General features: G+C 33.8%; 2 protein-coding genes across 2 annotated transcripts; one reads left to right on the top strand and one right to left on the bottom strand.

Annotated features, from left to right (window-relative positions):
• Nucleotides 1-300: 300 nt before the first annotated feature.
• Nucleotides 301-4,120, top strand: si:dkey-29b11.3 (actin-binding Rho-activating protein-like). The gene is made up of 2 exons (XM_067448301.1): nt 301-379; nt 1,734-4,120. Exon 2 carries the CDS (start codon nt 1,780-1,782, stop codon nt 2,248-2,250), a length of 471 nt encoding a protein of 156 aa, XP_067304402.1. The 5' UTR covers nt 301-379; nt 1,734-1,779; the 3' UTR covers nt 2,251-4,120.
• A 140-nt stretch (nt 4,121-4,260) lies between these two features.
• Nucleotides 4,261-9,468, bottom strand: hint3 (histidine triad nucleotide binding protein 3). The gene is made up of 5 exons (XM_067448300.1): nt 9,321-9,468; nt 8,636-8,753; nt 8,350-8,419; nt 8,132-8,258; nt 4,261-4,826 (listed from the first exon to the last, which is right to left on the bottom strand). The coding sequence occupies exons 1-5, from the start codon at nt 9,450-9,452 to the stop codon at nt 4,788-4,790; spliced, it is 486 nt and encodes a 161-aa protein (XP_067304401.1). The 5' UTR covers nt 9,453-9,468; the 3' UTR covers nt 4,261-4,787.
• Between the last annotated feature and the right edge of the window lie 427 nt (nt 9,469-9,895).

The raw sequence follows: 9,895 nt of genomic DNA, 5'->3' as shown, positions 1-9,895 counted from the left end.
TGAATATTTCTCTTTTCAATTCCTGTTTTAAGTCATACTCATGAGTAAAAATAAGTAAATTGCATTTTTGCTCAAAAGAAATCCGAATCATCCCCCCTATGCTTTTATGTCTTTTAGAAACTGGAAACGATTTAGTGTCGCCTGATAATATATTTTAATCTTATTTACACACTCATTAAGTTCTTAAGAGGCTAAAATCTCCCTTCTCATTGGTTCATCATCTCGTACAGTGACATGATCCTCATGCTCTCATTGGTTAGTTTACACGTCAATCACTCTCACAAGCGGTCAGAAAAGTATCCACAGCACAACTTGTAATGTATCCACTTCCATCGCTGTTACAGCATGACAACCATAAACAAGAACCCAAACAAGGGCGGTAAGGTTTTGTTATAGTACAATTAACGTGTGTGATGGATGTATTTTTATGTCAAATAAATCTGTGTAAAATCGACTGCATCGTTAAACTAAGCTGCGTGTTCTATAGTTGTATATTGTGCCGTTTTATGCAAGGCTGTGTGATTTCTAATTGAGCATAAATTCAGTTTCTCAATTTGAACTGAATTCGAATTTAAGTTTGCAGAATGAAGTATTAATGGAATACAATTCAAAGTAACTGTATATCTGCAGGTTTCTTTATAATTTAATAATTATAATATTATATTATTTTCAGTATGAATATGCACTGTAAAAATGATATAATCAATAAGTAATGGCAAAATATGCTTATGCTTTAATGCATCAAAATAAGTTAAGCAATTTTCAACTTTCTTAATAAGTTATACAAGATTCTAAAAATGTTTGTGTCGGTTTAATAGGCCTAATTTAAGTTGAAATGACAACATCCAAGTTAATTGTAAAAATGTACCAACATATTTAAGACAGCAGTTTTTTTTTTTTTTTACATTGAATGACACTGAGCCTGCATGGGGGTACCTGAAAATAAATAAATTAAATGTGACTATATGATATGAAAAGAAAGGATGATTCTATAAACATAATTGCTGTTGTCAACCCATAAAACCCAAAATGTCTCTTCAGTTCATATTTCCATAAAGAGTTAATATTAATTGATTGAACGTAGTACTAATCAATGATTGAAATGTCACTTATAAAAATGTAAATTTATATACATATAAATAGTATACTGTTATTTATAAATTTCCCAGAAAGCATCATTTTACCCCAAGGTCTTTTTATATTTTAAATTTTGACATTTTTATGTGCTTTTGTTTTTCACCATTTGGGTTCAATTTATTATTTCAGTTTTAATTAAATTTTAGTTGCTTAATTAATACTTACAGTTAGTCATTTTATCTGTGTCATCTCAAACTTATTCCTGTTAAATGGAATGTCAATTTTTTTGTTCTAGTATTTAAGTTTTTGATCTAATATTTATATTTTATTTTATTTCAGCCCTTTTTCAATGAACACAGATGTTTTTGATTGTTTTAGGTTTAGTTAATGATAATAACTGTGTCCTGGAACATTTTTTCTTAAATTGAAAAATGACAGTAGATCGTACACCTGTGGCTCTACCTCAAATTTTGGGATCAGTATTTATTTTATAGTCTATAAATGAATATATTCTTATGATATAGTTAAATTTAAGTGCACAGACTAGTATTGGTTACATTGGGTCAGTCTTACTTGTAGACTTCATGAAGCTTTAAGTTATTTAAAGCCTGTACGACATGCAATCTTCTCACTCGTAGCCTGTGTTGTGCCAACAGTGAAGCATGCTGAAAACTAGAGCCGTCCTTTGAGCCAAAGGTCACCATGGAGACAAATGAAGCACCTGCACATCGTAATGATGACAGGGCGGAGACCTGCACCGTGTCTGTCAAAGGTCTGACAGAGAACTGGCAGAAATGGTCCAACGACCACTGTGAGTATCAGAAACAGAATCCTTTCAGCAACGGCAAGGTGATTCCCCCGCAGATCCAGCGAGGACAGGAGGGCTACGGCAGGCCTTTAGAGGGCTCTAAAACAGAGCAGAGAGGAAAAGACGCCCACTCCCACATCAGCAGGGAGGTCACTGAGCTCTGCCAGGTCATTCAGGAGATCGGAGAGAGCAAAGAGGGCGGCAGGCCAGCCGTGCGGTTCGGGATGCTTTTTGAGAGATACGTCACCATCTCTGATAAACTAGTGGGAGTTCTGCTGCGGGCACGGAAGCAAGGGCTGGTGCAGTTTGAAGGAGAGATGCTGTGGCAGGGGAGAGATGACGAAGTTCTCATCACCTTACAGTGATTTACAGCAGTGATGGACACCTCGTGCCTGCCTCAAAGTCAATATTACTATCCAACATTGCTTTATATGCATCCATTTTACTTGAAAAAGGGTTAGGAGTCAGTTTTTCGGCCAAAGAAACTATTTCTAATGAGATTTTTTAATTGAATTAAATTGAGTTTAATATGTAATATAAGCTGGCATATTACATAGTTACATATATTAATTTTTCATGCATTCAAAGGTAAAGTGTGTCATTTCTGTTAGCCTGACAAGCCAGACCCACATCAAGGTGTTTGGTCTGGAAACTCACCATTGACAGGGCTCAATCTGAGGGGCGAGATAAACGGTTGTCTTTCAAACTCCCACTGCACGTGATAGGATAGCGCTACAACCAACCAGAGCAACGAAGCTGAAACGGAGCTCGTTGATACATTAAACTTCCACCGTAACACATCTTCCCGTCTTAAGAATGACTTCAGTGCCGTTCTTTGTTCTTTTCTCAGAGAAAAGCTTAACTCCAAGCCTTCCAGAGTCGTGGTCAAAGCTGATTCGAAAGACCGTCGCTCGCCAGTTTCTGTGTTAACTAGAAGCACGCAAACGCAACTCGCCCGTCGTCATTATGGCCCCGTCCACTGACTCTATACACGATGTGATTGGCCCGGCAAGAGCTTGGCGTTTACAGCTCAGAAGGGTATTGAAAGTTGCTAGACTACACTCGCGGGCAGATTAGATTTGCTGCCGCTAGGGTGCGTCTAGATTTCTAGGCTATCATTTCTGTAACACCAAATGGAACTGGAAAAATGTTTTCAAACAAGATTTCAAAACACTTGTCTGTCATTGGTCAAACAAACTAGTAGCCCCACCCCCATCTCAATCCGTTGGTTAGGAGTGGCTGCTATAAAAACACATCAAACATACTCACACTTTTCGATGGAAGCTTGTTTCCGCCATGGAATAAAAAAGGTTACTTTTTATTTCACAATTCAGACTTTTTTCTCGCAATTGTGAGTTTACATCTTGCAATTCTGAGAAAAAATAACTGAGTTATAAATTCAGAATTGCAGGATATAAACCCACAATTGTGCGTTATAGTCAGAATTGTGCAATGTAAACCAGCAATTGTGTTATAACGTTTCAACTGCAAGATATAAACTCGCAATTGTGTTCAGAACTGCGTGACTTGCAATTGTATTATAAAGTCAGAATTGGTTTACAGCTCTACATTTCTGAGTACATTTTTTTTATTGTTTTAACAGTACATTAAACAAAAGAAGGAAATGAAAGACTAGCAAGACTAGCAAAGCAAGACTAGTAAAAATAAATAAATAAATACACTTTTTCGAGCCAAAACAAAGCCATCAATAGTCAAAGACAGTGAACCAGCTTTGGAAATTTGATGATGGGAACCAATGACGATAACAAGTTAAGGCACAATAAATTATTACTTATCCATGTTTTTAATATCAGAAATACAGCAAGAGAGAAAACCAACATCAGGGTTTTCACCAGATTTTGAGTGTAAATCTGTGTATTATTCGCATAAAAATGATAATGAAGGCCAATCGATCGCAACAAATGACCAAGTGGTGACAGATAAATATTAAAGAGTAAAGGGCTGAGCCCTGGGGAACGCCAGTGAAAACAGAGCTAATCTCAGACCTGTAAGCACCCATAGAAATGAACTGAGAACGATCAATGAAACCACTTCAAATATGTCCCCGACAAACCAAAATCTTTTTCAAGGCGGATAAGTAATAAACCATGATAAAGTTTTATCATGGACAAGTATTGTCTAGAAAATACATGTCCACTTTTCTGTATGGAGTTGCTTTTGAAATAAATGATTTAGCGTGATGATTATGTGATCGCTTTGAGGCAGAAAATCTATTAAAAAGCACATATGCAGGTTATTTATTTAGTTTACATGCTTACAAACATCATACAGTTCAAATAATTCACTCAATCCTTAAATACATCGGTGGCATGTAGGCCTTTGTCCATAGAGTAAAATCTATATCATGGCATAAACAGAGTTAAAACTTTTAATTTAGTGTTATATGAACAGACGAAATTGCCCTTGCATCACTGATGCAGAACAGAATGACAAAACACTGCCGTATTCTGACTCTGAAATCATTCAGCTAAATCCAATTATTGAACTTAATTGTCATTTTCAGCTTGTTCATATTTATATAGAAAAAAGTCTGTCACTGCTCTGTATCCTTAAAAATCATATTATTTGAGCAAAACTGAAAGAAGCCCAACTGTTCACCGTAAAAGATTAATGATTCTGTCAAGTTTATAAATGTCATTACTCATTGCATGCTTTTCTTTCTTTTTCAAATCAATTCAAAAGTAGCTACGGATTTGATTAGCCTGTCTAGCCAACAATATCTAACAATGAACATAGCATTAATGAGTATTATAACCCTGAGGCACTCGTCTGTGGCCTTTTGTCATCACAAACAGATTGACTTGGACTGTTGTTATGAGTAAAGTGGCTCTAGGCATCTCAAACATTAATGCATTTTGAGTTCCTTTCACTTCTTGAACATTTAGCTCATTGAGTTCAGCCTTTGGAGTAACTGGTCTGCCTGCAAAATGAAAACAGACAAGAGTTAGCTATACTTTTGGGTCAGTGACATGACATGCATATTTTTGTGTCCAAGTACATTATTTTCTTTTAGATTCATGACATGTATAACTTCATTTCATACATACTATTTAGTTTGGATTCATTTTCAGTACATTCAAATAAATATTATTTTATGTTTTGGTAAAACATAAACTTAAACTCCCAAAATGTCAGGTGGCAGAACCACCCCACAATTGAACAGACTAAGAAAGCGAAGTTCAAAATAAAACACTATGGCCTAATTTTACGTTTCAAACCTTTCATATAAAAAAAATATATGTATTATATATATATATATATATATATATATATATATATATATATATATATATATATATATATATATATATATATATATATATATATAGTTTTAAAGCTGTTGAGATGATTGAAAAAAGTAGATGAATAACTTAGATCATAATTTTAGTGTCTAAATGCTGTTAAATGTTTTAAATAAAGTTTAACAGCATTATTCATCACAATCCATTACAGTGCATCTAACCAATCTCTTGCGCTGTCACCTATTCCGGTTCCTACTTTCTGAATGTGATGTCATGTGATATATTCTGTTTTTATAAATTTACCATTTACTTCAATAGAGACTGTTAACTAAAACACTTGTATTTAATTAATTACTGTATTAGTTAATTTTTGTGTAATTGAAAAAAAAAAAAATCAGGTTGTCAGGTGGCACAACTGATATCCATCAGGAGCCTGTTCTTCGTACGTCGCTAACTCAGTTAGCTGGATTTGATTGTTGACGATTTGGCTTGATCTCGGATTGTTTGGTTCTTCGAAACTCATCCTGGACTTGCTGTCATAGCAACAGGTCCGTTAGCTTAAACCTGCTCGGGAGCAGGCTTATTTCATGTAAACAGGATTAGATTGCATCTTGAGGTGATACTTAAAATCTGTCCCAGCCACTGTTACTTTATTACAAGACTTCATCACTGAACCAGGGGCAATAATAATTTAAAATAGTAATAAATATAAAAGTTTATTTGAAAATAATATGTTGTGTAAAATTTGCGTAGAATATAGACACAGTCACTTGATTGACAGATTTGTTTGTGAATTGTGATGGAATAATTCCTTTATAGTTGTATTGGGGGTTTACACACATTGTGCAGTTAATCTCCATCGTGCATTAATTTGAGTGATGACGAATATTATGAGAGTGGCTTGATGCAGCTCAAGAGATGCCTATAATTTGATCTTGACTGTTAAGAAACTTTAATTAATACTGTCACATAAAAAATCTGCTTAAAATTGAATTAAAAAATAAAATTACAACATTGAAATAAAAATGTAAAGTGTGTACAAATATTAGAAAATCGTGAATATAAATAATTGGGAATCATGTTCATAAAAACAGTATACATTTAATTTATCTAACTTTTATATTGGTTTGGTCGTTTCCTTATAAAGGTCCAGAAAATTGTTTTTTCGTCTTTTTTTCTTTGACAAGTTTTTTGCCAGGTGGCTTTTTTAATTATATGATGTCATTACGTTGTCTTAACAGCAGCCAATCACTGCATTGCTGATCGGGGTTTCACGTATTGATGCATCTGCCCTGTTCAGAGAACACAGGCACGAGCAGTGATCTCAGATAACTTAATCCAGACTTTAATCCAATCTGCAAATTCATTTGAAGAACCAAATTAGCCAGAGATCAGTTATCATGATTAAAAGATCTACACTAATATGTACCTTTAAGGTACTACTATGCACTCTTAAAGTACTGAAATGTACCTTTTAAGGTATTAATATGTACCATTGAGAGGTTAGTAAGGTACAAAAATGTACCTTTTCACTTTTGTACCTTAGGGTACCGCCCCAGTGACAGCACTGTACCTTTTTTTCTGAGAGTGTATATTGCTATTAATTCGTTTTTTAGAATGTACTTTTACCTGTCTTTAAAAGTAGATTTAAGCAGATGCTAAAGGTACTAAATACCTGGCCACTAGAATGCAATAATTATAAATTATTTTTAATAAAATACACAACCTCAAAAAAATAATGTTAGACAATCATTTGGTTGTACCACCTGACAAAAACAGCTACGACGGCTGTCATCTTCAAAGCATGAAGGCGGTGCTAATTACATCACGAGCGTCATTTCAACATACAAGTCCTCTGGCGCGGAGTCAGAGTTTTTTTTATTTTTTTTATTCAAGAATCTTCATGCTGATCCCTTTGTGTAAAAATAGGCTACTTTTTTTAAGACAAGTTTTGGTTTTCGAAATTATATGCTTGGATATTTTTGTCAAATACAAATATTAAGATATTACATGGAAAATATTTAGTCTGAATTAAGTTGGTATCTTTTTTATCCAATATTGGAATAGAAGAAACATATTTTAATTCAGTCAATTCAGTTTTACAGATAATAGTGAGCATCCAACCAGTGAACAAGTGTTAATGATCAGGACAAAATTGCATAATAACTGCCCAATTTGTCAACAATGAAATGTTTATTAATATAGCAATACAAAAAAACATCTTCAAATCTGAGTCCCTCACTACTGTGGATGCCAAAATCACCCTGCTATAAATACAAAAAGAAATACAAAAGAAACACTGAATATATTATAGATTTAATATAACTGATTAAATGAAATATGTTGATATTGATTAATATATTCATGTTGCTTCATCTTGAATGCTAGACTTTTAATCAGATTTATCAGTTCAGTCATTATGAATATATATTCTGAAATAATCATAATACCCACAATTTTTGAGATGTAATTTCTAATTATAGGAAATTCCAATCAGGTCTGTGCAATATTACATATTCCTTCTATGCCTCTAGCATATTTTTAAAACTTTATTTGTCATTGATCCAGTTGCATACTCAAAAGCAAGGGTAAATCAACAATTCTATTATTTAAAATGTAAAAAAAAAAAAAATGTTATAGTGGTAAGACTGGTAAGAGTCATTTTATCAAACAGATCATTCCAGCGACATCTGCTAGAACTGGCAAAAACAAAAAAAGTTTTCATTCCCCTGCCACTGCCGCTTGTCCATTTTAATTTAATACAATTTGCTTGTTCCAATTACATGACAAAAGGTCTCATTCAACAGGCGGAATAAATGGCGATGTCTTGCTACGCTCAGAAAACATTTTGTTTTTTAATGCATCAATAACCTGCTCCAAGGGAATGTGATTATTAGTTTTAGTGGATGTAATTTACTTGAGCACTTTGGAGGATAAGGGGAATAGCCGATTGTATTTTTGGGTGGTTGATTTGATTGCTTACCGTGACGAACCAATACGAGTTTAGCCTGTAGACCAAGCGTGACATGAAGCCCATCTGACTGACGGGTGCGAGAACATGGAGATGCAGATGTGTGACAGAGGAGAATGGAGGCCAGTGGAAGCCAAACCTGGGAAATATGATTGACATGTTGGCATGCTACATGGAAGACAGCTTGATTTGAGTATAAGAGACAACATATAAGATGTTTTAACCATTACCTAACGTCATTTAAATCAGTTACATTGTTCTTCTGAAGTATCTCTTTCCCAATCTCCACCATCTTCTCCACTAAAAAAAAAAAAAGTTTACAAAGATGCATGACTGCTTAATCAAACATGCAGCATGTGTAACTAAGTAAGGAATTGTAACTACTTGTAAAACTGACAGGTAAAACTGACTCATTACATCTGACTGTGACTGCAGAAAGGCTCCAGAATAGCTACTGTCAGAAATGTCTTTTCTGAACAATTACACCTGTCTCTGATACATTTACAGCATGTTTACCTAATGGTACATGCTCTTTTCTGAGAGATTTACAATTGCCCACATGTTTACTTGGCACAACCAGATAGTGATGAGGAGCTCCAGGGTGTATATCTCTGAAACAAGATACAGTCTCATCCTGAAAAGAAAAAGGTTCGATTTAAAATCAATTAATAAATAACATTTATAGGGTCTAATCATATTTGTAAAAAGTATTATATTAGTATATAGTAGTATATTTTGATTATTGTGTTTTTAAATGACTTAATAAACAAGAAAACAAACATGAGCTGAATTATTGTAAAACTATAAAATTTATATTAATATGCAACATTTCTTTATAAGTAATAATAATTTACTTTGTGATGACAATGGCTGTGAATTGCTATTTTAGTAGAAAAAATATTCTTTGCCAGGTTTTTCTTATTGATTACAAACGGAAACAAGAGTGTAAAAGTGACAAAAAGCACAAACACAGTTTGTACCAATATTGATAAAACAAAATACAAAACAGATTCTTTAGTAACTATAAAACAACCAAATTTTTGACCAAATAAAAATGCAAGGAAAACTTAAATTCCTTAAAGACAGACATGTCGGTGTATTACCGATTTCATGAACGATTCTGCATTATGATCTTTAGCCTCATCGTATCGTCACATACTATCTTCACTTATCTTAGAGAAAACTCTGACAGCACACTCACGTTGTGCAGGAGCTCAGTTCCCATCTCCCCCTTCACGATTTTACAGAAAATACACTTTTTGTCATATCCACCATCATCAGTCTGAATCGTTGTACAGATCTCAGGTGTCGGTGTGTTTACAGCGGCTGCCATCTTCAAAGCGTGAAGGCGGGGCTTATGACATCACGAGCCCGAGCTTTCAACATACAAGTCCTCTGAGTCAGAGGTTTTTTCATTTATTTATCAAGAACCCCTAAATATGCTGATCCCTTTGTGTAAAAATCCTTTATTAAGACAAGTAGTTGCTTTCGAAATTAAATGATCAGGCATTTAGTCAAATACAAAACAGTTGTATTAAGCTAATATCTTTTTAAAATCCAATATTAAAATACAAGATACATATTTTAATTCAGTAAGGAAACTAAATATTTTTCCAAAGCAGTTTTACAGATAATGATTTGGATATCAAAATCACCCTGCAATGAAGAAATACAAAATAAACACGAAATATATTGTTATAATGTTGCTTTATTTAGAATGCTAGACTTTTAATCAAATGTATTCATTATGAATTTATATTCTGAAAAAAAACAAAT

The sequence above is a fragment of the Pseudorasbora parva genome, chromosome 7 (assembly GCF_024679245.1).
Source record: "Pseudorasbora parva isolate DD20220531a chromosome 7, ASM2467924v1, whole genome shotgun sequence".
NCBI classification, from domain to species: domain Eukaryota; kingdom Metazoa; phylum Chordata; class Actinopteri; order Cypriniformes; family Gobionidae; genus Pseudorasbora; species Pseudorasbora parva.
This window is presented reverse-complemented; position numbering and strand designations above follow the sequence as displayed.

What these genes read in the sequence shown, in the direction of transcription:
- hint3 (XM_067448300.1), bottom strand. Translation starts at nt 9,452, where the DNA reads ATGGCAGCCGCTGTAAACACACCGACACCTGAGATCTGTACAACGATT. An exon ending in GAACTGAGCTCCTGCACAAC is followed by an intron (nt 8,754 to 9,320) that starts GTGAGTGTGCTG and finishes TTTTCTTTTCAG; the next exon opens with GATGAGACTGTATCTTGTTT. An exon ending in ACTGATTTAAATGACGTTAG is followed by an intron (nt 8,259 to 8,349) that starts GTAATGGTTAAA and finishes CATATTTCCCAG; the next exon opens with GTTTGGCTTCCACTGGCCTC.
- si:dkey-29b11.3 (XM_067448301.1), top strand. Translation starts at nt 1,780, where the DNA reads ATGGAGACAAATGAAGCACCTGCACATCGTAATGATGACAGGGCGGAG.